The sequence below is a fragment of the Bemisia tabaci genome, chromosome 10 (assembly GCF_918797505.1).
Source record: "Bemisia tabaci chromosome 10, PGI_BMITA_v3".
NCBI lineage: Eukaryota > Metazoa > Arthropoda > Insecta > Hemiptera > Aleyrodidae > Bemisia > Bemisia tabaci.
This window is the reverse complement of record NC_092802.1, coordinates 40,347,577-40,375,164: the sequence shown is the minus strand read 5'-3', so window position 1 is coordinate 40,375,164 and position 27,588 is coordinate 40,347,577. Positions and strand designations below refer to the sequence as shown.

The following is a 27,588-nucleotide window of genomic DNA, read 5'->3' as shown; positions in this document are numbered from 1 at the left end:
TGCTCTGATGTTGCTACAGCTTTTGAGTTTCCTTTAGCCGCGACCCGTTGACAGTCGGCTGGCCTCTTTCCAAAAGTCGCGACGCGATGCCGCTTAACGTGGTTAAATTACTGGGTTTTTCAGTCGTTTTTCTTGTGATTTTCGGTGAGATCGAGAATCATGTGTCATCCCCGAATCGCTGGGACAAGCGAACTTCGCCGCGTTCCCCTTTTTCGGGGCGAAATCCCTCTTTTTCCGGACGCCCGGACCGGTCTCCTAGCCCTACGAGAGGGGATCCCTTTGCGAGCCCAAGGCGGAAAAATGGGGGAGATGGTCCCCTGCGGATCGGGGTGACTCTCAACCAAGGCATATTCAAGTGCAGGTGGACGTGGGGGAAAATGACATCCGACGCGATGGTAAAAAATCGTCCTCGACGAACTTCTTAACTCTCAAGATGCCTTCTCCTTAACCTTTGATTTTTCTTCTAGAGTGGACCGCGGTCAGTAGAAACAAACCAAGCCGCATCAGCTATTGACAAATTTAAGTGTATGTAAAACAACAAGTGTATGTAAAACAACAAAATCTATTGAATCGGCACAAGAAAAAAGCGACTTCATACGAGCAGACAAGTTCTGACATTTGCCGCACATCATGAATTATTCCTCTTGTATTTATGAAATCGTTCATTAAGCTTAATAACACCATTTGAAGTATGATTAATGTAAGAGGATATTAGCCAAGGTGTTATGGGTTTTCACTGATTTATTTATTTAATAAACATTTTAAATGTGCTAAAGCTTTTCGGCTTGCGGCCATCATCAGAGCTTACTAAGAAAGGTCAAAAACACAAAACTATAAAAACTTTAAAAAACATTACGCTGGTCACAAGTATCAATAAATTACCGCTGTGTGAATATCGGCATAAAGCTTGGTACGCTGAAGTCTACATTGACACCCTGGCATAACACCTTGGCTAATATCCTTTTACATTAATCATATTCCTCTTGAATCAACATCAGACAGAAAGAACCAAGAAGCGACCAGCGCGATTACTGTGTTTTCAAAATCGCGCAACTTCTTCTCTTCTTTTAAAAATATACGTAATACGTATATTTTTAAAAATTTCACACTTTTATTTTCCTTTAAAATTAACAATTTTCTGTTGGGAAGCAAAAATATTTCGACAATGTAAGTCCGCGATCACATATCTCGTTTGCGGTGTCTGAAAATCTCCGCCTCTATGTTATTTTTTTGAAGGAGAACAAATTGACATCATTTCTTGAAGGTATTGCAGAATTTTCTTCGCACAGAGAAAAAAAAATCACGGCAGTTTTAACGAATTGCCGTTGAGTTGTTTTTCGTTTAAAAAATAAACTATGACAGGAAGTCTGCGACGTCGCAAACCGAGTCATGTGATTGCCGACTTACACAGTCGATTTGCTATTCTGGGAAATTTCTTAGATAATTATGAAGAAGTAATATTTAAATCGTGCTGGTTCCTTTTTGCTGAATGCGATTCATATTAAGAAGAATTTCGTCTGAGTAGGAGCATAAATGTACCGCACAGTTTGCGACGAGGATCTAATATTTTTGGTTCATTTTACACACCACGTATGTGTTAATAGTTTCCCTACGTAAATGAAAACTCATGTGGGTGAGCCAAAATAATTTATGGTTCCTAATTGCAAAATGAGTCCACATCTGCGTGGCTCTAACGATTTACTTAAACGAAATTGGACCGCATTTAGCAGAGAGAAACCAAGCCAAATCAGTTATTGCCAACTTTAACGGGGCAATTTAATTTTTTTCAACAAAATGTTTGTGCGGATTCTTTTGAAAATGTTGAGGAATTTTCTTGTGTTATATGTATGTATGTGTTAATAGTTTCCCTACGTAAATGAAAACTCATGTGGGTGAGCCAAAATAATTTATGGTTCTTAATTGCAAAATGAGTCCACATCTGCGTGGCTCAAACGATTTATTTAAGCGAAATTGGACCGTGTTTAGCAGAGAGGCGAACCAAGCCAAATCAGTTATGGCCAACTTTAACGGGGCAATTTAATTTTTTTCAACAAAATGTTTGTGCGGATTCCTTTGAAAGTGTCGAGGAATTTGCTTCGTACTATGCTGAAATCTACTAAAATCCGCACAACCGTTTTCATGTGATCAATTAAATTGCCCCGTTGAATTTGGCAATAGCAAATATGACGTGGTTCCTCTCTACTTTAATGCGGTCCAAATGTCCCTTTAGCTCCTCGTGGGTTTTGACCTCCAAAACAACTTTATATAATGGATCACTAGACAAGGTACGAATTTAAGCATTCCGGTACATGTTTTTTAACCAAAATTTCACGTAGAACACGATTCGCGCAACGAAAATTACTGAAACCAACTCCTAACGAAGATATTAACCTTTTCGTTTCACATTGGTTACGAGGAATTTGAACTGCCCGCTCACAAGAAACTCAAAGCTCTACGTGAGTCAAATCGCGCACGACAACGGTCTCAGCAAGTTTCTTAATCGAGCAATATTCATTTCCCACCATGTGTTGTTCGAACTATAGGCAATTTGCTATAGCTGAGCCAAAGCGTCAAGATTGAGGTTGCCAGATTTTTACATCGCGCAGAGACTGTCATGATAACGTTTAGCGCGCGATGTGAATCACGTAGAGCATTGAGTTTTCATGAGCGGGTGGTTTGAATTCACGCATCAAGAATCATTAAATATCGTTGTGAGGAGTTGATTTCGATAATTTTCATTGTGCGCATCGTGCTCTACGTGAAATTTTGGTCACGGATCATATATCGGAGTGCTGAAATTCGTACCTTGTCTAGTGGTCCATTTTAAATTCTTTCTCCTAAAATCTTTGAAGCCATTCCTCCATTTTGCACGTTCATCGCTCTGGAGTTTTTTCCCCACACTTTGAACTAATCATTTTTGAGGAGGGTTACCTGCCAAAGGTCACGTTATTCGAAATAATGTGAAAATGATTTCTTACACAATTCTTACTCATTTCCGTTCCAAAAAATCAATCAGTGTTCCACGTACCATCTGTAATGAGACCACACCGCAACTTCAATGAGCGAATTCTTAAAATAGTTAGACAAAGCTGTAGACAAAAAAGGCACCGGGGAAAGGCATCGGCGATCCTATTGGTTGAAACAGGTGCGGTTGTGAAAATGGTGGACTAACTAAATACTGAAAAAAAAAAAAAACACATTGGATCTAAAATCCAGACTCTTAAAAACATCGACAAGAAAAAATACTCTTGATTCAATCAGATTTCAGCTTAAATCAAGAACCAAGCCTCTTAATTTGAGCGGATTTCGTTTTGATCTAAGCTTAAATCTGATTGAATCAAGAGTCCATTTTCTTGTCAATGTTTGCGAGAGTCTGGACTCTAGATCCAATGTGTTTTTTTTTTTTTTTTTTTCCAGTGAAGGATCCCTAGTAGATTGCTCTTAGTTAGTCTATTATTACAGGCAGCCTTCTTTTGTCCATTGCAAACACTTTCTTCCTCTACTAAAATCCCTCCATTTTCTTTTTATCTCCTGCATTTATGACTTTGTCTGTCAATTTCAAGAATCATACCACTGCACTAGACCCAAGTAACACAAGTTAAATGCTGCGCAACATATTTTATCTTCGAAATTTCAAGAGTGAAACGAACCGCACGATGAGAAGTCGGGAAGTCAACCCTTGAACAAGATTTAAGTGTGCAAAATTAACATTTTGTTCAATGGCAAAAATGCAGATGGTGTCATTAGTATGATCTCACCTCCATTACAAATAACATTTTTTTGTTAATTCATATACATCGCTTTAAGGCTGATTCTCAAAGATAATACCATCTAATTCGCTGCTAAGAGGAAGTCTTCTGGAATCAAGCAGATATGGACTGCATTCTGGAATTAGGAACTACTAATTAATGTGGTTCACCCAAGAAAAGCTCCCATTTATGCAGAAAGTTGCGATAAGATTGCGCGAATTCCCCCTTTTTTACCCCTTTGGAAATGTATAGGATTGCGCGAATTTTTCTAGTACTGAAAACTCACATGTTTGCGCGAATATTCAATATTCAACGAGGAAGCGTTAATCTGGCAACCTTGGTAGCTTGTGGTAGATAACTATATCGCAAAAGACTGTTCATTCCCTCCTCACTTACGGGCATGTCTCTCTTCGATGGATAGCCCTCTCAGCACGAATGGCCCAGAGAGCTTTCATAGACATGTAAAAAGTGAACATGTCTGTGGCCGCTAGCGGCCACCAACCACTGGAAAAAACTACACGTGAAAAATCACAGAACAACCATGTTAAAGTTTTTAAAGAGATAAATTGATTCAAAATCCGACGTGTGCACCCGAAAGAAAGCGTATATTTATCTCTGATTGCAACGTTATGCACCACTTTTTATGTTTTATTTTTAATAAATTCTTTTTGAAAAGCCACACACAGTTTTTCTGAAAAGTTTCCGCGAATTTACCTGAATGATCTCAAATAAAAGTATCGAAAATTTCAACGTAATATTTACGTTCGTTCTATTTTCTTTTAATGTAACCAAAGAAAAATTAAATACTATCCGAGTTTCTGAATCATTACAATGAACGAACTTTTTTCCTTTAATTATGGTAAAAAGTGGAGCAGAAAGTCAAGAATGATGGCACGCAGTCGCTTATAGTCTAGTATGCGCTAATATGCGTTTCACGCCAACTGACCGACTGCACTGCGTTTGACGCAATGCGAGAAGTATCCATGCAGTCTTGTAGGCGCTAATATGGGCGGGCGTTACGCCGGCCGCACTGTTTGGCGCAATGCGTGAAGTATTCTTAATGTCTTGCAGGCGCTAATATACGTTTAGTGCCGGCCGCCCGCCGCACTGTGTCTGGCGCGATTATTCGAACTCGCTTTAGAAGAATCGTGGCATCGAATAGTAGAGCTTACAAGGCGTATGTTTTTTTTTCAACGCCAGACGAGCATTCCAACGTTGCCTCGTTTCTCCCGATTAAATATTTTTTCCGAGAAAAGTTAGGAAAGTTCTTTATACCCACGACCATTTTTTAATCTTCTCACTTTATTCATCATCAGAGGGTGAGGCATCGACGATCTGTCAACAAACTAACCTTAACTAGCGTTAACATAAAAATACGATTATTTTCCAACGGTTTCCTCCTTTGCCAAACTTTTACCTCAAATTAACTTCATTTTAAATTCGCGAATTCCCGTAGCAGATGTAAAGGTTTTCTATTCGCGCAATCCTCGTATATTTTCATAGACCTTTCGCGCAATCCTGATTTACCGACGTAGAGAAACTAATGACACATACGTTGTGTGTTAAATGAGCCAAAAAGTGTCGTTTCTAACTACGAAATGTAGTCCACTTATGCTTACGAGAGAGAAAAGACCAAGAAATGTGACCCGAACTGAATGTAGCAGGGTGGTAAAGTAGCGCTGGGTCCACGCCATTTTGCGGGGAAAACGAGGCCAAAAAGGTAAAAAATATCAATTACAGTCAACATTTTGAGGTCTCATCCCCTTCAGTTCTGTGCTGGAACTCTTTAGAGCTCACAATTTTGACTCTAATTGAAATTGTTCAACTTTATCGCCCTGATTTCCTTGGAAAATAATGTGGACCCAGCACTATTTTATTACCTTGTTCATGCTTCTATTCAAAGATTTTCTTCTTGATAGAAGCATCTTCTCTGTTGGATTTTGATTCAAGAGTAATTTATAATATGCGGTAATTTTTTTTAAATTTCTGCTCGTATCCAGTAACCATTTCCTGTGCTATTTCGCTAGATTTCGTTTTGCATACACTGAAATGAACGAAACCCACTGTTAATTGCAAACTGATCTCATTAGTGGCATGGCATGCTTTGCAATATATAGATTGGTCTGCCATTTAAACTTATGGAGAAGGGTCAACAATCAGGGTGATCGCAACGAACATCATAATAATCGATTCTTTACCACAGCTTCAAATAGGGAGATAACGTCTCGCCACTGGATCTCATCGCGTCACCGAGCGTTGCTGTCGCACAATCGTAATTAGAGCTTTTAAAATCAGTCTAGAAGAGGTGAAAGAATGTGATTAATGAAAAGGATTTCGTGTAAAAAATATTTTTGAAAAACTAAACCATTAATTGCTGTCTGCGGCTCATGATATTAGGAAGCCATTTGCGCTGCACTTCATTTCCACACATATTTCCGCCCGATTTCATTACCACCCAATTTTACGTTATAGTTACAGTACGTACAGTTACGTATAGTTACGTTTTACGTTTACAGTTTATTTTTTTTTACGTTTTTCATTTCCACACACTTTCATTACCACACAGTTTATTCTTCTGCACCATTTGGCAACATCTTGTAGCGCGCTGCGAGAATATAGAAAAGAAATACCGGTACAAGTTATAAAAATAAGTAAAACAAAAATTTATAAGGGCAAAAAGTACTCACCAGCTCAGAATTAGGGCAGAGAAGAAGAAGAAGGAACATCTGGATCATCTTCGCAAGCTTTTTGATCGCCATTGTCGTTATTTTTGAAGCTATGCAATTTTTTAATCTCGCCCAATTCATGCAGAAATTGTAGAGTCGTAATATATTTATATGTATAGTAAGCGTGGGTAGCACAAAGAATTTCCGACTCCAAATCAGCCTGCTTCGGTCTTTTCTTGAATACTTCATCCTTCAAAACAGATTTTATTTTAAGAGCAACAATGCTCTGGTTGTCACAAATCTGAACTGCCTTGTGTATGTTTGGGTGAGGGTGGTAAAATTCATTATCTAATTTACTATTGTAGCTCTCTACTCCGTTGGTGGTTGTAAATTGAGAGCTGGTAAATGCGCAAGCCCACATTGTTGGGGGAAACCGTGAGGTCTCAAGAATATAATTCCTCTGAAGATAACCTGCGAATTTAAGACACTCAGGATGGGGAGCTATGGATAAAAGCTGTTGAAAAGCAGAAATGACGTCACCAGGCTGGAGGTAAGAAAGGCAGAAAACGGATTGCAACCAAACTTTGATTTTTAGCAGTTCTTGATTTGCATCAGTTTTAGAGTAGTACGCATTTCTTAGTAGAGGCATTTTTTGTATTTTCCGCCACCAACTTTGGCCTAAATGGAATTTGCAAGCTTTAATAATGATTTTTAGAAAAACATTTCTGGCACCATTGTGGGCTGCTATCTCAAAATCAAGCATTAATTCTTCGATTATTAGGTCAGTCTTAGAAATTTTTAAAGCGATTTCCTTCAAAAGGAGCCACATGGCAGTGTATGTCTCCTCAGTTTTTGAAGGTAAGAAAAAGGTGGCCACGTGAATATAAAAACCATTTCGAAATACGTGGATCGTGTAAGTTTGAGTGAAATAGGCGGGTGCGTATTTAAAAGTTCCATCTGCCAGAATATGTTTGCTGTACTTTGTTAAAAATTCTATACTCTCGGCGAAAGTTACGGCCACAATTTTGTTCGCCTTGTCAGTAAAAATTAATCTTTCGTCGCTCGTTCCTGTCTCGTCAGTAATTTGAGTTATTGCCGCATCAATGTTGTGAGGAACTTTAGGCAACACTTTCCTTCTAGCACGGTAAGTTGCTAGTCTTAGAGAAGGCAAATCAGAGAAAGTCAAATCGTTGTCATCTTTCAAAACTTACCTGATAATTTTAGTCGGTTCAACATGGACTTCTTCTTGTGCTTTTCGCTTGATAGCATTTCGGATTTCTTGCTTCTTTAAATTTTCCTCACATACACCTTCGTGATCATGCTCTTTTCCGTTTTTCTTCTGAATAACCGATATTGACTTATCCGTCCACACCAACACACCACAACCTTTTACTATGCAGCGCCAAACCACATTTTTTTTCTGATCGCGAAATTTGTAATGCTTACAGCCACTATACAACAGTGTGTCGTTACCGCAATTACTTTTGATAACTTTGAACTCGTTATCACTCATACTGACGAATAAAAAAATAAAACACGAAGCACGTAAAAACTTAGGCTAAAAAAACTTAAAAACTTAAAAAAAAACTTACGTAAAAACTACACGCACTCCGGGCCCGACGAAACGACAAAAGGTTACTGATTTCATCGCATGGTGACAGGTCAAAACTACGTTTATCAGTCACCGGCCGTGCCGCCGTTATCAGCGGTGCATTCCTATCGGCTCGCGAAGATCTGCTCCCAAATAAAAGTAAACATTTCTCATTTTCATCGTACACAGTTGCCAAATAGTGTATTATTGGAAAGTGTGTGGAATGAAAGTGTGTGGTAATGAAATTCACCAAAACTGTGTGGTACCCATTTGTAGTATGCTTCTCGTTACGTACCTACACCATTAGCGTGCACGAGCGACCCTTGAGCCATTAGAGCTTTACGCAATCTGCCCTAGAAATGTTTTTGTTTTAATTGCTTTTGCGTGAAATCGCTACATTTCTCCACTTTAAATTTCAGGCCGAGGAAAAATTCAAAAAATTCATGGTTGATTTCAATAAGAATTATGGGAGTACAGACGAAAAATGGAAGAGGCTTAAAATTTTCCAGACAAATTTGGAAATAATTGACCAATGGAACCGTGAACAGGGAACTAAAAGAGATGGCTCCCCGAATAAAGCATTTGGAATTACCGAATTTGCCGATTTGACACGTAAGTAAGCAAAATCGTTTTGGCCCTCACTTCTGAAAATATCGCGCTTCTAATCAAATTTCCGTGAGTGAATTTAATTGAATTTTTGCCTTATTGTCTACCTCTGTTACAAAAAAAAGAAATTCCCTCCTGCCAACGGCTCGCCTATGACATTTGTCACTTCCCGGCTGAAGTATTACAAGCGTCATGGGATGTTTAAAAATTTTCGCCGCCATTTGATTTTTTTTACAGTGAAATTGCTCCACAAAGCTGTTCGAAAATTTCACTGAATTTTCTTTGTGCTGCCGATAAAATTCAATGACATTTTCAAATAATTTAACGAAAAATTTCTCCGTAAAAAAATGAAATGGCGGCGGAAATTTTGAGACGTCGTATGGCGCTTGTGATACTTTGGCCGGAAAGTGACGATTTGGTTTTCATGCTGTCAACAATGTGTGATTGGTCAGCATGTTAAGTGGAATCATTGTCAAGCTAAGGGCAATTCTTAAGTTCCTGATAACATGTCGTCAATTCTACTCGACTATGCACAACATATAAGACAGTTGTAAGACATTGCCGACGAATCATAATACGCCATTTCACCTTCGTCATCTATGGCTAGTTGACGAACACAAAATTTCAATAATCGGCCGGCTGGCGTTGTTTTTAACAGTGCGCCCTCTTTGCTACAGTGAACGTATCTGAAGCTTGATGCGCCATCAATTGGACCGCGTTAAACAGAAAAGAACCAAGCCTCATCAGATATTGCCATATTTAATTGGGCAATTTAATTTTTAACATGAAAACGATTGCGCGGATTTTCGTGCAAAGTTTAGTGAAACATCTCCATAGTTTGAAACAAATTCTTTAAAAATTTCAAAGGAATCCGCACGAACGGTCTCTCGTAAAAAAATTAATTGCCCAGTTAAATTTGGCAGTAGCTGATGTAGCTTGGTTCCTTTCTGTTAAACTCGGTCCAATTGTTTGTGTATGAAACTTATCCCAAGAGTATCCTAAGAGTGTGGATAGTTGTATCCAGGCCTTGTTGTAGGCACTTTGCAATTGCCGCTGTTACTGTGAACTCGGCTTAATCTCAGTACGCCTTCAATTTTTCTTGTATGTAACATGGACATCCAAAGAGTACGAATATTTGCATCCAGTTGGTTAGTCTGGGTTAGTTTGCTTTTGTTCAGTTCAAACAGTACGATCTGGTTGATCAATCCAAATTTTTGGTTAACTCGACCACAACCGTAGGTCACTCCCAGATCTCTCAGTAAGTGTCCTGCTGACCTAATGTAGTCCAAGGTTTCTTCACTTTTATTCACAGTTAGTGACTTCCAAGCGGCTAGCGCATTAACTTTTAGATCCGGGTTTGACCCTTGTGGCTCCCTAGTTCTCACAAATTTGATGTTTTTCAACGTATAAACTTTGGTTGATTGAGGAGCCTCAAGGACAAGGCACACAAGTACAGTTTTTGCTACTTTCAAGAAATGCATGTTTAAAGCTTGAAAATTACATGGAGCCTTATGGCGGAAAGGAAGTTTAAACTCACTTTTCGATACATTAAAGATGGATTTTAGTTGTGAGTTGTTCACAGAATATACTTTCAAACTAGTTTCATTTGAGTTCATGAATATCTCTATGTTTTCAAAAACTGTATGCGCCTTGTCCTCCAAGCCCCTAAATTTAACCGAGGAAAAAACAGAGTAAAATAATATAACCTGTTTTGTGCAGTGGTGTGGAGTGCTTTGCGTTTAGCGATTGATCTGCCATTTAAACCTACGGAAAAGGATCGATAACAGGGTGTGTGTAACGAACAGCTTAACAATCGATTCTTTACCACAGCTTCAAATGGAGGAACATCGGTAATCGATCTTTCACGCCTCGCCACTTATTTTGTGGTATTTGGACGTATTTCTATCAAACAGACCTATGTGCAAGTGAGAAATATAGGGTGTGCTCGTTAGTTCTCTGGCCGTAAGAGTGAGTGAGAATAATAAAGCGCCAGTGACGTCAACGGAGATGGAAATGCCGCCGTTCGCCGCGGTCCCGCCTCCGCTTCGTCTTTAACTCATGAGCCCTGTGCACAACGCTCTCGTCCCATCCTCGCGGCTCATGAGTTCCGCATTCAGTTGGCACATAGGTCTGTTTGATAGAATGTAAAATCCCGCTTTTCCAATTCTTCAAAAGGAATCACGCACACTTTTACATTGCTTCTTATACAGCTTCGACGAGCACACCACATATTTCTCACCTCCACATAGGTCTGTTTGGTAGAAATACGTCCATTTTATGCTCTATCGATACCATTTCAATGTGTGTCCTCAGCTTTAGCGCAATGCATTCAGGGTTATTGAGTTTGCTGCGATCTACCTTTTTCAAACCGCTTATTAAAAAGAATTGTGGCTGTTTTGACACACAATTAAATTATTTTCCGATTCTCCTCTATTGGCTGATCAAGAATCCACTCCTAATTCAATTTCGACCAAAATGGACGTTGTACAATTTGGAACGAGTAGTCTCATTTTCCTTCCAATTTTATTTAGACAAAATTGTTCGATTTTTAATCTAAAATATCAGAAAATTTCCAGGAAAAATATGCATAACTTCCCTCCAGAAGAAACATTTTATGGGTGGTTTCACGATAACTGGAATAGTTTTGTCGCCGTAACAGACAACACATTTTCCGGTCATCTTTTCAGTAGAAATGATGATCACTCGAATTTATTCGCATTAAATCTTCAACGGGTTACGTATTGTAACGCTTTCTAATGATTTATCGCTCTACTTCTCAATTAATATTATGTGAATTCCGAAAATGTGCTGTTTCTTCCGGTAAAAAGTCAACGTAACAGACACATTTTCGGAATTTACGTAATATTAATTGAGAAGTAGAGCAATAAATCATTACAAAACGTTATAATACGTAACCCATTGAAGATTAATGCGAAAAAATTCGAGTGATTATCAATTCCACTTAAAACATACCGAAAACTGTGTTGTCTGTTACGGCGACAAAACTATTCTAATTATCGTGAAGCCACCGTTATCCAAGGAAATTTGGCGACAATCGAATGTCGTAGCATGGCAGTATACTGGGGTTTTTTGACTGAGAAAAGCGCCCTCATACCGAATGTTGCAGAAGAAGAGTTTGCCGAGAAATACTTGATGAAACCCGGGAGAATCAATGAAGGTTTCAATATCGAAAAACTCAAGGACCTCGTAAAAGTAGAGGAAAGCGAAACTGATGAAGGCGAGGCTGATAAAAGCAAGTCGAATGGTAGAAATTCCCCAAGAAAAGCTCGGAGCAGAGAAAATACCAAAGCCAAATGGTCGTTTAAAAAACCTGAATCCGACGATCAAGGACTAGCTCCTCGAATGGTTGGCAGCAGTTCTGGTTCAAGCTCTGGGCCTCCTCCTTCTTACTTCAGCTGGAGCGATGAAAGTTACTACCCTCCTGTCCAACACCAGGTCAGTCTCGACAATGGAGATGTTGCATCGGAGAGGAATTTGCGATTTGACTGTTGATTCTCATGTAAAAGTTTGTGAGAAACACGATGGTGCCACTGGTTTTCTCTGAAATCAACTCAAGAAAAGCTCTCAAGTTGAAGTCAAAATGGAGGGGATATCCCACCCTACCCTGAGAGTCCACGTCTACATCAAAACAAACTCTCCATGCGAAGATAGGGAGCAAATACATTACCAGGGTTGCCACTTTATTTGGGGACTCCAAAACTGAAAATACGGCAACCCTGCTAACGCATTTGCTCCCTATCTTTGCATGGAGAGTTTGTTTTGATGTATAGGTGGACTCTCAGAATAGCGTGGGATATCCCCTCCATTTTGGTCTCAACTTTGAGAGCTTTTTTGAGCTTGGGAGATGATTTCAGAAAAAACCAGTGGCACCATCGTGTTTCTCGCAAACTTTTACATAAGAATCAGTGGTCAAATCGCAAATTCCTAACACATGCAACATCTCCATGGGTCATTTGCGCTAGTCTCAGAATCGTGTTTTGATGCTTGATTCTGGTAGATTAGCCAAAAATAATCAAATCTATCTAAACTGCAACATTCTACGTTCAATATTAACCGAGATAACTCCCTTTGAAAAGTCGGGTTTTTGACGTCATACACCGCGGTAGTGACACGCTTGCTTTCATCCGAGTTTAATTTAAAAAAACTAGTGCAAATTTGCGTCACGCCGCACGGTGGATCGAGTCAATAGGAGAGGTCGGACAAAATTTGGAGACTTTAAACGCTTCTGACTTCGTTTATCCAACACTTTGAGCTTTTAAAAGTTGTTTCATTGGTTTTCCCATGAAATTTTCTCCCATAGGCACTTCTTAAAGTTTAAATGTGAAGGAATAAATATCAAAATTGGCAGTTTTTGTCTAAAATTTCATGTCCGACTTCTCTAAGTGACTCAATCCACTGTGCGCCGACTGATGAAAGAGGGAAGAGGCGTCCTGCCGGCGCGAAACGCGCTCTGGCGCTCACAAACCTATATTGATACTTCACGCACTGAGCAATGCTTGAAGTATCCCTTTGGGTTTGTAGGCGCCAATGCGCTTATCAAGCTGGCTGCCCGCCGCAGCGTGCTACGGCGCGCAACGCCTCAAGGAACTATTTCACAACAGGTGTTGCACAGTATCATACAAAACTTGAGGTTCTCCAACATATTAAGAATGACAGGCATCCTTTAAGATTACGGAAATTTCCTCGCAAAATAAATCAAGATACTACGGCACAAAAAGATAGCGGTAGTCCATAAACTCACCAATTCCTAGCATTCATATTTAAAAACGTTTAGCATAATTTTTGAATTTCATTAGAGGAAAAAATGACTCAATTGTCGCAGAACTATTCTTGAGTATGCCGTGCGTTTTTGAGAGATTCCATCACTTATGATGCGTTGGGATGCCTTCAATTCCATATGATACTGTACATAACCTCCGTGGCGGAATATAGTAGCTCAAAGCGCCGTCTCGAAGTTATCGCACACATGAAAAATCTACCAGACTTTAGCTGAGGAAAATCAAAACCGGTTCAGGTATGACAAAGTGGAATTTTCTTGAAAGATAATTAAGACCTGTTGCACCAAAGAGGTGTAGAAAGTTTTAGTGAATTTTCCCTAAAAATTATACATTTTTCTCCATTGGACCAAACAAACAAAAAAAAAAAAAAAAAAAAAAAAAATGAAACCCTCATTCTTCCGAAAAATGTTACATTCTCATCCAAAAAGTCATGTCATTTGTATTTAAATGTGGACGAACTAACCTTGGATCTCAATTGGTCAAACGCTCTGGTCCAAAAATCGTGTTTTGATGCTTGACTCTTGTAGATTAGGTAAAAATAAGAAGATCTGACCGAACAACTACTTTCTACGTTGAATATTAACTGAGATATCGCGCCTTGAAAAATTCGATTCATGACATAATTCGCCGCGGTAGTACATACCATATCGTGCACTACCGCGGTGGATGACGTCAAAAACCCGTCTCTTCAAAGGGCGCTATCTCGGTTAATATTGAACGTAGAAAGTTGCGATTTGGACAGATCATATTATTTTTTACTAATCTACAAGAATCAAGCATCAAAACATAATTTTACGACCAGCGCAACTGACCCATTTTTCTAACGTCACAGGAAAAAAGAAGTCACGTACAATCTGTTGGTGTCGATGATTCGTTGCTTCCCGTACGAAAGAACGCTACCCCACTCAAAAATTGCAAAATTGATTCAAAATATGTAATTATTTGCAAGATTGTACATGCACAAGTTTTGTCCAGAATTTGTCTGAATTTTTCATGCGATCATATGAAAAATCAGTGATATTTTTAGTTAGGGATACCTAAGATTCTCCTTTAAAAATGTGATTTGGTAACATTGAAATGTAGTTACGGCACTCGCCCCTTATTCCCACATTACCATCTTTTCAACGAGGGCACCTCTGACCTATTGACCAATGTTTCATCGTTGTTTTTCAGGGAAATTGTGGCGCATGCTCTGAGATGTCTTTGCAGTCAGTTTTGGCAATTTTGTACTCCAAAAGGAAGGGAGCATCAAAGCCTCTCTCGACGCAACGTAAGTATTTAGCACAGTGGCAAGCGTGGCGTGCTTTGCGATATATCGATTGATCCGCCATTTCAACTTATGGAAAAGGATCGATAAACAGCTGGTGTCCGCAACGAATACCTTAATAATCTATTCTTAACTACACTGAAAAAAATGGTTATGTGGTGAGAGTCCATACGGCTTGGAAAATCTAAGGTATGAACTGCTCGCACATGCGGTCTGGCTTTCACGACTAGAGCAGAGATGTGCCGTAAATATGGCGTGTATGGAAAAGCATGTGTATGAACTTACCGTTCATATGGTATGGATACTGGGTCATGAGGCATCGATGCTGGGTCCATGCGGCATCGATGCTGGGTCCATACGGCATAGACATCGGGTCCATACGGTATAGACTCTGGGTTCATACGGCATAGACGCTGGGTCCATACGGCATAGACATCGAGTCCATACGGTATACACGCTGGGTCCTAACGGTATGGACTCAGAGTACATGCTCTTCGTATGTAATATTTGTTCATACTAAAATGGACTATATCTCTATTCATAGATCGGCATCAAATTTTTCACAGTCCTTATAAGCGGATCCGACCCATTCTTTATGAAGCGTGAGTGCATACATTGCTTCAAATGGGGAAATATAGATAATGAAGGGTGAATCAAGGCATCTCTCGACGCAAATTAAGCATTAAGCACAGTGGCATGGCGTACTTTGCGATATATCGGCTGATCTGCCAATTGAACCTATGGAAAAGGATCGATAGACAGGGTGTTTGCAACAAAACCCTTAATAATAGATTCTTCAGCATTACCAAGTTTACTTTTTTCACCAATACAAAATGATAATATTTCATAGTTCCTCGGTAAAAAAAACAAATTTTGTTGGCCCCTGTCAAAAAATTTAAGAGGTACAGTAACATATCAACTGACGATACTGTGTCTCTAGGAATAGTATGGAATTAACTAATATAATCTCTTGTCCGCCCGAGCGCAATTCACAGAACTTTTGGGCGTACTTGTTCCCGGACGTACTATACTTCAGCTATAACTGATTCCGCGAAACTCCAGTTCCTCGAAATAATTCGCTCAAATACTCCGCAAACTGTGCCCATGCGGAAAAGGCCTCAACTTTTTTTTTCAACCGAGGAACTTTTAAATACCGACAGTTTTTAATTGTAAAGAATGTTATCTTTACTACACTCGTTTGAAAAAACGAGCTTTGAACTCAACACTAGAAAAATAAGTCTCTTGGATCCCGATTCTAGACACTTTTAGACAAGAAAAAATACCCTTGATTCGATCGAATCGCGTAAGTCGAGAGCCAAGCCCCTTATTATAAGCGGAATCGAGAGTATTTTTTCTTGTCTAATTTTTTAAGATCGTGCACTCTGGATCCAAGAGACGCTTTTTCCGGTGAAGCTAAAACTTTCAATTGAAAGTCATATCGCAGGGTTTTTTTCAGGCTGCATGGGAACGAAAATCCCGCTTTCCTCCCCTCCCTGCCACACTGAAAAAAAAACTTCGTGCGTGGGACCCGAAGTTTAGGTCATATGGATCTCTGAAGTTTTCGGATTGAGCATCTGAACACTTTAGGTCCATGCTGCTGAGGTTTGGATCACACATCTGAAACTTTAGTTCTTACATCTAAAGTACTTCGGTTTTCACATCCGAAAAACTTCGGTTCTCACGTCTGAAGTACTTCATATGTAAGAACTGAAGTTTCAGATGTATGATCCGAACCTCGACAGCTAGACCTAAAGTGCTCAGATGCTCAATCCGAAAACTTCTGAGATCAGTATGACCTAATATTCGCGTCCCATACGCACGAGGTTTTTTTCTCCGTGCAGATAGGGGCTCTTTTTTATCAGACTCTTTCTATAAGGGAATATACTTAAAACCAACGTCCCCGCAACATGCAAGATCTTTATCGCTGATTGGAAAATTGTGTTGGAGAGTATGAACTCGATCGACGTGAATCGATCGAAAAATATAAACGTGGATCGATTAACGTAAGCCAATCGACACCGATTCGATCGACAAATGATGAAAAACCGGTGTCGATTCGATCGAAAATTGAAACGTGAACCGATCGACACCGATTCGATTTACATAATCCGATGGATTCACGGGGTTGTCGACTGATTTACGTGGTTTTCAATCGATTCGCTGGTTTTTCAACCGATTTACGGATTTTTGATAGACTCATTAGTGTGCTCATTGTGAACTTATCGTAAGGTGACTCGACGGTTGCCATTTTTTGTGTCAGAGTGACGTGCGATATATCGCACCAATTCCTTCCATAATTTTAGCCAATTCTGAGATCGCATTTCTCTTGTCATGAGACCAAATAATTTATGTACCAAATTTGACAAAGAAATTCAACGAAATAAAGGCAGGGTTTTTTCAGAGGAAAATATCGCATTCGAGCGCAGTGTTTTTCCTCTAAAAAATCCCTGTCTTTATTTCGTTGAATTTCTTTGTCAAATTTGGTACATTAATTCTTTAGTCTCGTGACAACAGAACTGCGATCTCGAAATTCGGAAAAAATGACAAATAGCTAAAATTATGGAAGGAATTGGTGCGATATTTTACACGTCACTCTGACACAAAAAATGGCAACCGTCGAGTCACCTTAAATTTGACCTAACAGATTTTCAATGCAGGCAGGTTCGTCGATCAAATAGTTATCTATCGGATCATGTTTTCATTTACCCTCCAATTTTGTCATGTTGCTGTATATGCACCTGCTCATGGTCATAAAAAACGTGTATGCTTTCTAGAACTTCTGGACTGTGTCGAAAATAATTCTTGCGAAGTTGGCGCTACATACCAAATGCTGTTGGAGACCTACATGTTGAAAGATGGCGTTTTTTTGGCTCAAGAGAGGGATTACCCTTACAGAGCAGTAACTCAGGAATGTCTACATCGTAATGTTCGGCTACGAGGAATCGTGAAAGTCCTACAAATGGTACACTCCAGAAGCGAGAACGAAATAATCAATAATGTGCGAAGAACCCCATTCGTTGTGTCATTAGTGGGTCAATATCTACAGGTGAGAATGTCTCGAAAATAATTTTATCCTGATCGAGATCAAGGTATTAACCTATAGCCGAGAGCACACGATCAGTCATCTTCGTGGACACGTTTTGGGACTGTAATGCGCTATACGGAGGTAAAATGCAATGCATTTATCATGGATGAAAGCCATGGGCCACTACTGCCGTGCTAAGGAATAACGCCGTGTAAACATTCGAGAGTTGCCAAATTTCCTTCGATAAAATGTTTATTTTCATGGAAGGTTATGAATAATTGGACGTATTTCTGTCAAGCGGAACTAAGCGCCATAGAGAAGGAAGGTAGAGGGGGGGCTTGGATTGGCGGCGGAACCGGGCGTCAGGCTCATTCCGTCCTATACTCGCAATGCTTTTCCACGGCGCCTAGTTCCGTTTGGCGGAAGTACGTCCAATTTTCCTTGACATTTTTGGAAACTTTAGGTAAAATTGCAAACAACAATATCTGAAAAATTGGAAGGAAAATATTCATAAGTATCAGAAAATTCGTGTTTTATCAAAGGAAATTCGGCAACGCCAGAAGGTTCATACGGTGTCCTTCCTTAGCACGGCAGACATAGAGTGCCTTCATAGACAGAGTATGGCCACTGAAGGTACCACTCGTGATTTTACGGTGCTCATAGAATCGAAAAAAATGGCGGACGTCACATGCAGACTACTCTCGAGTGCAAATAATGAGGTGTTATCTGTCTATATGGACGTATTTCTGTCAAACAGAACTATGTGCAGGGGGAAAGATGGGGTGGGCTCGTCACTGCTCGGGCCATAAGAATGAATGGGAAATATATAGCGCCAGCGCTTTAACTCATGAGCCCTGTCAACAAGGCTCTAGATACATGCCCACGGCTCATGGATGCCGCACTTAATTGCTCGCAGTTCCGTTTGCTGAATTGGAGAAGCAGGATTTCACGTTCTGTCAAACCTCAAACGGAACTGTGTATGAGCCGTGGCAGTGTATCTAGAGCGTTGTGGACAGGGCTCATGAGTTAGGCTTCTTCAGTAGCGCTTTGTATTTCTCATTCATTCTTATGGCCCGAGCACTAACGAGCACACTTCATCTTTTCCCTTGAACATAGTTGAACTGTTTAACAGAAATACGTCCATATGACCATTAAATTTACTTAAATTCCGGTTATAGGTCGGTATGAAAAAATATCGGTAATTTTTCCTACAGTGCGGTATAGTTACACAAGTAGGACCCACGTGAATAATATATGAAATGGTGTAATTATCTTACTTTTATTCCATTTTTTCCAGTTTTATACAGGCCCGGATGTCATCGTAAACTGTCCCAATGATGAGAGACCAACTCATGGTGGAGCCCTCGTCGGCTATGGAATACGTAAGGAAAATTATAATATCGCTCCACTCAAATAGAATTAGTGGTTTTTTGCTGATTTTTCCCGGTTTCTGTCATCTATTTTATTCGAGGAGATATGAAGTACGTTAGCATGCTTCTTGGCGGGGCCTCGTAGACCATAGTAGGACGTGTTTCTGCCAAACGGAACTATGTGCATTAAGGCATGAGCCCTGAGACCCGTGAAAATATATGCATAACAGGGCTCACATCATAATGCTCATAGTTCCGTTTGGCATAAATACGTCCAAAAGTGCTTATTTGGTGCTGCTTTTATATGCAATATCTCGCGTTCGAAATTGTTTTGGTTTTGGCAATTGTTTCTACTAAGTTATCCTGCGCAGAGAAAATTTATTTAGAGACCGCACATTGCTATCTTTCCTGTTATGTGAAGTTTACTTTCGGAAGTCAATGCCCAGATTCGCCTGATGGTGACTGGTGGCCGAAGAGTTGAGCAATCGGTACAAAAATCCTAATATAATAATTTGTAAAGACTCGCCTAGTGAAGTCGCTTTTTCTACAAATATTTTTTTAGTCAGAGTTTTTCAGTTTGAGTAGAAAATTCAGGATCATCATTAAAAAGCTTAAAGTAAGTGTTGATCTTTTAAAACAATTGCAATATCAACAATCATGGTTGTAGCCGTTTATCTTTACTGGGAATGATTTTAATTTTACCCCGACAGTCATCAGTCATCATTTGGCAATTATATTATAGAATTTTTGGTTAACTAGTTGCTTAACAACCATCATAAGGTTTAAAGTAGCGTTGACTTCCGAACTGAAATTTTGCCTCGATCAATTATACTGCCGTGCTAGGGAAGAGCGCCGTATAAGCCTTCAGATTTTGGCAGATTCCCTTCAATAAAAAACTAGTTTACTAGGGCAATGTTGAATATTTTTCTTCAAAGGACGACGGACCGGTCTTATGGGAAAAGTGGGCCCGGTTAAATCGGCTGGCGTCTTGATATGTTGTAGGTCTTAACCTACTGATCAAAAGTGTCAATGGGCACTTCTCCCTATCTCGAAGTTTTACCCCCCCATTTTGGGGGTCAAAGTTGCCAATTCGGCGTATATTTGACAGTTTTGACACCCGGGTTTATTGGTCGCCTATGAGATTCTTTGATGGTTTCTTGAGTCTTTTGTATCCTCTGAATAGGCTAGAGACCATCCAAACTCAAAAACTGACAATTTCGCCTTATGAGTAAGGGGGGGGGGGGGTGTTCACGCCACCGATTTCGGAGTCGGCGAGCCGCATTAAACCGATTCTTTCGCCATGTTTTGGAGAATTTTTTATGCAAATGATTGCGACTGCATCTTGAAAGGTCGACTAAGATGCAGCTCAGAATATACCCCCGGGCGGGAGGGGGGGGGGGGCGACCGAACTCGAGCAGCGTAACTGGCTTGCGCGGGTCGGATCAAACCGATCCTTCTATTATGTTTTGGAGAACTTTTTTGCAAGTGACTCAGGCTGCTTCTTGAAAGGTCTACTAAGATGCAGCTCAAAATATACCTCCCCCCCCCCCCCCCCGAAGGGAAAACTGGGCCGAAAAGCCGACCGAACTCGGGCAGCGAAAGTTGCCAGAGTTTGATTGTTGATCGGTTGATGGGTTGATAGGTTGACCGATGATTTTGTCATGTTTTGGAGTTTTTTTTTTTTTTTATCCCAATGAAACAGACTGCATTTCGGAAGGTCGACTGAGATGGAGCACGGAATATGCTGTATGAGAAAGGAGGCTTCTCAATCCGCACCCTCCCTCGCAATAGGATCTCTCAGCATAGGTCAGTGTGGCACTGACACTAGTAGAGTGACACTTTTGAATGTGGCTAGGACGATTAAAACTTCATACCGTTTAACGCATCATTCAATTTTCAGCATATCCTGATGCATTTCAGAATTTCGACGAGGGGAAGGGTTATTTGCTTTTGAAAAGAAAAAAAATTAAAAAGAAGAAGTACATGACCTTGTTTTTTTCTTAGATTTTCTGATTACGTAAAAAAATCTCAGCGAGCTCGCCTCACTTTCTGCACTGAGAGCTTCCAGGATTTGATCCATTACTTATGGAGCTCCAGTAGAAAGAATGAAAAACCCAGAACTCGTCAAATACCTTCAGAACTGATTGCATTGCATATATTGCCTTTTTGCGAATGCTTTGCTTTCTTCCTTGCCTTTCTTGACATTCTACAAAACTGTTTAATGCTCGATAATAATGTGCGATTTCATTTAAAAAATCACCTAGATGATATATTTCTGAAATCAACCGACGTTATATACGTCTCAGCCGTAGGAATCATCTGCACCATTAGCTTTCGCTTATAGAAATATTGGGCTCAGTCGGAAATGCGTGTCAGCTAAAACGACCCTCGGAATTATGTATGAGTGATGGTGGTGGTAAAAAATGCCACTATACTAGTGTCAGTGCCACACTGACCTATGCTGAGAGATCCTATTGCGAGGGAGGGTGCGGATTGAGAAACCTCCTTTCTCATACAGCATATTCCGTGCTCCATCTCAGTCGACACTTCGAAATGCAGTCTGTTTCATTGGGATGGAAAAAAACTCCAAAACATGACAAAATCATCGGTTTGATGCAACTCGCGAGAGCTAGTTTCGCTGCCCGAGTTCGGTCGGCTTTTCGGCCCAGTTTTCGCTTCCGGGGGGGGGGGGGGGGAGGTATATTTTGAGCTGCATCTTAGTAGACCTTTCAAGAAGCAGCCTGAGTCACTTGCAAAAAAGTTCTCCAAAACATAATAGAAGGATCGGTTTGATCCGACCCGCGCAAGCCAGTTACGCTGCTCGAGTTCGGTCGCACCCCCCCCCCCCTCCCGCCCGGGGGTATATTCTGAGCTGCATCTTAGTCGACCTTTCAAGATGCAGTCGCAATCATTTGCATAAAAAATTCTCCAAAACATGGCGAAAGAATCGGTTTAATGCGGCTCGCCGACTCTGAAATCGGTGGCGTGAACACCCCCCCCCCCCCTTACTCCATAAGGCGAAATTGTCAGTTTTTGAGTTTGGATGGTCTCTAGCCTATTCAGAGGATACAAAAGACTCAAGAAACCATCAAAGAATCTCATAGGCGACCAATAAACCCGGGTGTCAAAACTGCCAAATATACGCCGAATTGGCAACTTTGACCCCCAAAATGGGGGGTAAAACTTCGAGATAGGGAGAAGTGCCCATTGACACTTTTGATCAGTAGGTTAAGACCTACAACATATCAAAACGCCAGCCGATTTAACCGGGCCCACTTTTCCCATAAGACCGGTCCGTCGTCCTTTTTCAGACAATTTTGTGCGCAATTTTATCTCAAACATCTGAAAGTTTCAAAGAGAAATATGAATGGCTTTCCTCAAAAATACATGTTTTATCCGTGGAAATATGCCAACTCCCGAATGTTCATACTGCGTTTATCCTTAGCACGGCAGTATAATGCTCAGATTGTTAACGCGGGGTCTTCAAAATGTATTGACTCTGCAAGTAGCGATGCATCCATTAGCCTGGTTACACGCTCAAATTTCCGTCAAATTCCGATCAAAATGATGACCAAGATGGCAGAGTTATCTAGATTGATTAATTAAAATTAATTTTAACTAAACTAAAATTAATTAAAACAGCGTGTTGATTGAAATAAGCATGAAATAAGCACGGTTGGGTGGAAATCAGATGAGGGATGAGCCCCAGAGTTCCATCATTTACCATCAAATTTTTGCAGGCCGCAGAAATTTGATGGTAGATGGTGCGCACCAGTTACCATTTGATCGGGAATTGATGAGAATTTGAGCGTGTAACCAGCACATAAAACGAATGTGTATCGAGTTCAAACGGTGGTAAAACGTGAGAAATCCGTGATTTTCCTTCAATTCGGTGGGTATTCAATTGGGGCCACATGGAAGTTGAAATAGTTGTATTCTGCATTTTGAGTTTACATGCGCAATTCACGAGGTTACGTCACTCCAATTATTAGTGTGGGGTCCCTGTAAAATATATGTAATGTCTCTGTTTCTAGACTGTTCAAAGTCGTGCACCTCTCCCCCTCCCGCCTAAGAATATTGTTCGCTCTTCAATCGATTTCTGCGGCGAACCTAAAATTCAAATGAACTGAAGCTCCTAAAACTGACGAACATATATTTTAAAGAAAGTTTTTTTAGACTGTTAGTGCGGGGCTTCTAAAATGTATCGGAGTACGGTGCGGGAAAATTTATCTACCCTGCCGTCAAATTTTTTGTATGTGATACTACAAATTGAACCAAAGCTGAGAATATGCCTAATCCGCAGTTATTTTTATTATTGTTCGAACAAGAGCAAAATGTGCATGACTTTTGAGTCAACACTTGTTATATTTTGACAAAAAAAATGCGGCTTTAGTTGAATATAATTTAAACAAATAAATAACTTAAATCCGTGTACAGAAAGTTTCCAAAGCTTTCTTGAGTTAAGGAATCATTCAATTGTTGGTGAATAAACCTAAATTTTCCTTTTCAGACGATGATGTCCCATACTACCTTATACGGAATAGCTGGGGTAGTAATTATGGCATTAAAAACGTAAGTTTTTTATTAATCATTGAAATATTTTCAATATATCAGTACATTACGGCTGTCTTGCTTAACACAAGCCTAATATGAAAATGAATGACCCTTTTTATGTAATTGAAATAAAATCGGTCGATTTTTAATCATACAAACGATTTCTAAGAGTTTTTCGGATGATTAGTGGCAATTTGACGAAGAACGGAGGCTTCTTGCAATAAAATTTTCCGGTCAGACGCTTCTGAGCACGTTTTCTCGAATCTTCATTTTTGCACTTGCTGCTCTCTCCACTATCACGGCAAGGTTGCGGGTGCCCGGGCGCGTCCATGCAGATGCAAAATCCTGTTTGAAAAATTGTTTCCAAGTTCCGAAGTATAAATGGATAACTAGACAAGGTGCAAATTTCAGCATTTTGATACATGTTTCTTGACCAAAATTTCACGTAAAACACGATGCGCACAACGAAAATTACCGAAATCACATCCTTACGAAGATATGCAGTAATTCTTGATGCTTGAATTCAAACCACCCGCTCATGAAAACTAAATGCTCTACATGATTCACATCGCGCGCTAAACGTTTATCATGACAGTCTCTGAGATATAAAAATCTGGCAATCTCAATCTTGACGCTTTGGCTCAGCTGTAGCGAATTGCTTATAGCTTGAACAACACATAGTGGGAAATGAACATTGCTCGATCGAGAAGCTTGCTGAAACCGTTGTAGTGCGCGATTTGACTCACGTAGAGCTTCGAGTTTCTTGTGAGCGGGCAGTTCAAATTGCTCGTACTCAATGTGAAATAAAAACGTTAATCTTCGTTAAGAGTTGGTTTCAGTAATTTTCGTTGCGTGAATCGTGTTTTACGTGCAAATTCTGGTTAAGAAACAAGTATCAGAATGCTAAAATACGTACCTTGTCTAGTGGTCCATTGGCACGTTATTCATTATTAAAGTCCCCTAATACTGAGAGTAAAGACAATACGAATCCATTTCTGATTGGTTCCCATATTTTAGGTCTCCACACTGTTCACTGTCACAAAAGGGAATGAAGATTAAATTTTGGCCAATTGCAAAGATTATAAACTGGAATGGACCGTGGAATCGGGGGCACGGCAAGATACAAACGGAATGAGAGAAAGGACGGAGACAGGAATTCGGGAATGAGTTGATCGAATATTACGAAAAGCGTTCAATTTGTGTAATCTTTTTTCCCGTTTGTTACATCCATGAGCCGCGTTGTCTTAACTCTCTCTATGAAGGGACTCTATTTTTTATCAGGTGCGGTTTGTTACATGTTCGAATTTCTTTTCTTGTCCAGGGTCACGTCATGATCAAGAGGGGCACGTGTTGCACTCACTTGTGCACACTCGGATTCCAAATACGCACAAAAACCGCTGCAGATGTTTCATGATACATTCAATTTGCTATTCTTTTTAGAACTAAGTTTAGAATTAATGTTGAACATACGTTCGATTGATTGTACTTTTATTGTCCTAATTATATTTTATTCTCTTTTGGCCATTATACAAGTTCCGAGTTACTTTTTTGAGTAAATAGTCGTAAGGTTATACGTGCGTGATTATACATGCTCGGACCTGGAATGTGGACTTCTTAAGTGGAAACGTCATGCACTACTCTTGAGTTGGCTAAGTTTTGAGATGCAATTTGGATAATTTATGTGGGTCTAAATGGAGGAAAAGTGGTGATTTTCTAGCATAATCTGGCAACAATGATTGCCCGACAGGGCCATGTGGATTGCATTTTGCAAAAAGGAATCTAGATTGTTCCAATGTCGCTATGATTGTGCACCTTTTTTTTACTTTGCAAATATAAATTGTTCGTTTAAATAAGTTTAACCTTTACTACCGATAAACTATAATTTTAAGGCGAAAATTACCTTCGTAAATTTATTTTTTTGCGTGATTTCAGTATTATAATTGCAAAGAATTTAAGTAGAACAATCTTGGCAACATTGGATTGCTCTTGGTTCCTTTTTGCAAAATGCAATCCACGTAATCCTCGGTCGAGTTAGGGTTTCATGAAAAGTGTTACGTCTCTTGAGACCTTAAAATATACCAAACACGCATTATCATTTCTCTTACCCAACGCCTGCCTGCAACTATTCGTACTCATGGATTGTCTATGGTGCATACACGCAAAAGTGAAGAGGGACTGAGGCTAAGGGCCGATTGTACAACCTCTGGTCAGGTGCTTGTCAAAGTGGTAGTTTGAGCTGACCAAAGCTTGACCAGAGGTGGGTGTGACGACTCCCGCTTTTCTTCAAGTCAAGTCCCGGTCAGCTTTTACTCTTTCTCGCAAACCAGTATGGGCTGATTAGAAGACTGACTTTAGGTCAGAGTCTGACCACTAGTTTGGTGACCAGAGGTTAACAAGAGATCGTACAAATGGCTCTAAGTTACTTTACCTTCACAGTTGCAACGAGAGCAGTGTTTATGACGACAAATCTTGCATGCAACTATTCGTACTCTTGGAGTGTCCATGGTGCATAAACGAAAAATTGAAGGCGCAATGAGGCTCAGTTACTATACGTTCACAGTGGCAACGAGAGCAGTATTTATGACGAATTGACGACAAAGCCTGCTCTGCATGCAACTATTCGTACTCTTGGAGTGTCCATGGTGCATAAACGAAAAATTGAAGGCGCAATGTGGCTCAGTTACTATACGTTCACAGTGGCAACGAGAGCAGTGTTTATGACGACGAATTCTGCATGCAACTATTCGTACTCTTGGAGTGTTTATGGTGCGTATCGACAGTGTAAGTTCAAATTGCGACGTAGCAGACTTCCTGTCATTCCTCATATCTTAAATCTCAAACTACTCGACGGCAATTCTTTAAAACCACGGTGAATTTTCTTCTCTGTGCGAGCAAAATTCTGCGAAAACTTCGCTGAATGATGCCGATTTTTCAGTTTATAAAAAAATCAAAAGGAGCAGAGATTTTCAAACACCGCAAACGATATACGTGGTTGCGGACTTACACCGTCGATAGACGTAAAATTGAAAACGCACTGTGGCTCAGTTACTACATTATGTGATTATGTAAGGCGAACTGCCTCAAGGTAAATGAAACGTAAGTATGCTCTTCCCGACCCTTTCGTCCAGAGCTCTGCTTTCGGCCTCCGTCGCTATAGCGCTGTGGCGCGAAGTTTCAACATTTTTACAGTCTTGGCAAAAAACAAATATTTAACCGTCGATGTTGATGAAAACGGACAAATTCAATGAAAGCAAATTCTTTAAAAATAAGCATTCGTTGGCTATTAGTATTGTGGCTGTTTTCTTCATTCTTACCAACAGCAAACGGTAATATTCGTTTTATGCCAAGACTGCAAAGTTGTTGAAATTTGAATTTCGCGCCATTGTCCTACCGGTGCACAGTGGATCGAGTCAATAGGAGTGGTCGGACAAAATTTGGAAACTTTAAACGCTCATAACTTCGTACATCCAAAACTTTGAGGTTCTAAATGTGGTTTCATTAGTTTTCTTGCGAAATTATCTCCTGTAAGCACCTCATAAAATTTAAAATTTGACGAAATAAATATCAAAATTTGCAGTCTCAGTCAAACATTTCATATCCGACCTCTCTAAGTGACTCAATTTACTGTGCGGCGGGAGCCAAAAGTCACAAATGGAGGAAAAACAGTGTTGCCAACTTTGAAGAATCGCCACTGATTGGACTGCATTTTGCAATTTGGACCTATAAATCCCGGCCCGGTTTAAAAACAACGTATGTGCACATAAGTGTTTTTTCAGATGAGCCAGAATTTATGGGTCCAATTTGCAAAATGCAGTCCGATTGTCATCAGTGGCGTGGCCTGCTTTGCGATTTATCGATTTACAGTAAAGGCTCGTTAAAACGAAAAATGAAGGGACCGAAAAAAATTTCGTCATAAGCGGCTTTTCGTCTTAACCGTTCTCCGCTTAAGATGAAATTTTTC

At 40.0% G+C, this 27,588-nt stretch overlaps 1 protein-coding gene across 1 annotated transcript; it reads left to right on the top strand.

The window, feature by feature from the left end:
- LOC109031872 (uncharacterized) lies at nt 1-27,522 on the top strand. Its single transcript, XM_019043679.2, has 8 exons — nt 1-395; nt 8,426-8,618; nt 11,740-12,068; nt 14,585-14,681; nt 17,453-17,724; nt 19,001-19,085; nt 23,584-23,645; nt 24,949-27,522. The coding sequence occupies exons 1-8, from the start codon at nt 87-89 to the stop codon at nt 25,039-25,041; spliced, it is 1,440 nt and encodes a 479-aa protein (XP_018899224.2). The 5' UTR covers nt 1-86; the 3' UTR covers nt 25,042-27,522.
- The last annotated feature ends 66 nt before the right edge of the window (nt 27,523-27,588 follow it).

Bases quoted from the DNA above. Each gene is read 5' to 3' on its own strand.
- LOC109031872 (XM_019043679.2), top strand. From the start codon at position 87: ATGCCGCTTAACGTGGTTAAATTACTGGGTTTTTCAGTCGTTTTTCTT. The intron at 396-8,425 runs GTAAAAAATCGT...TTTAAATTTCAG, and splicing joins AAATGACATCCGACGCGATG to GCCGAGGAAAAATTCAAAAA. The intron at 8,619-11,739 runs GTAAGTAAGCAA...CGAATGTTGCAG, and splicing joins CGAATTTGCCGATTTGACAC to AAGAAGAGTTTGCCGAGAAA.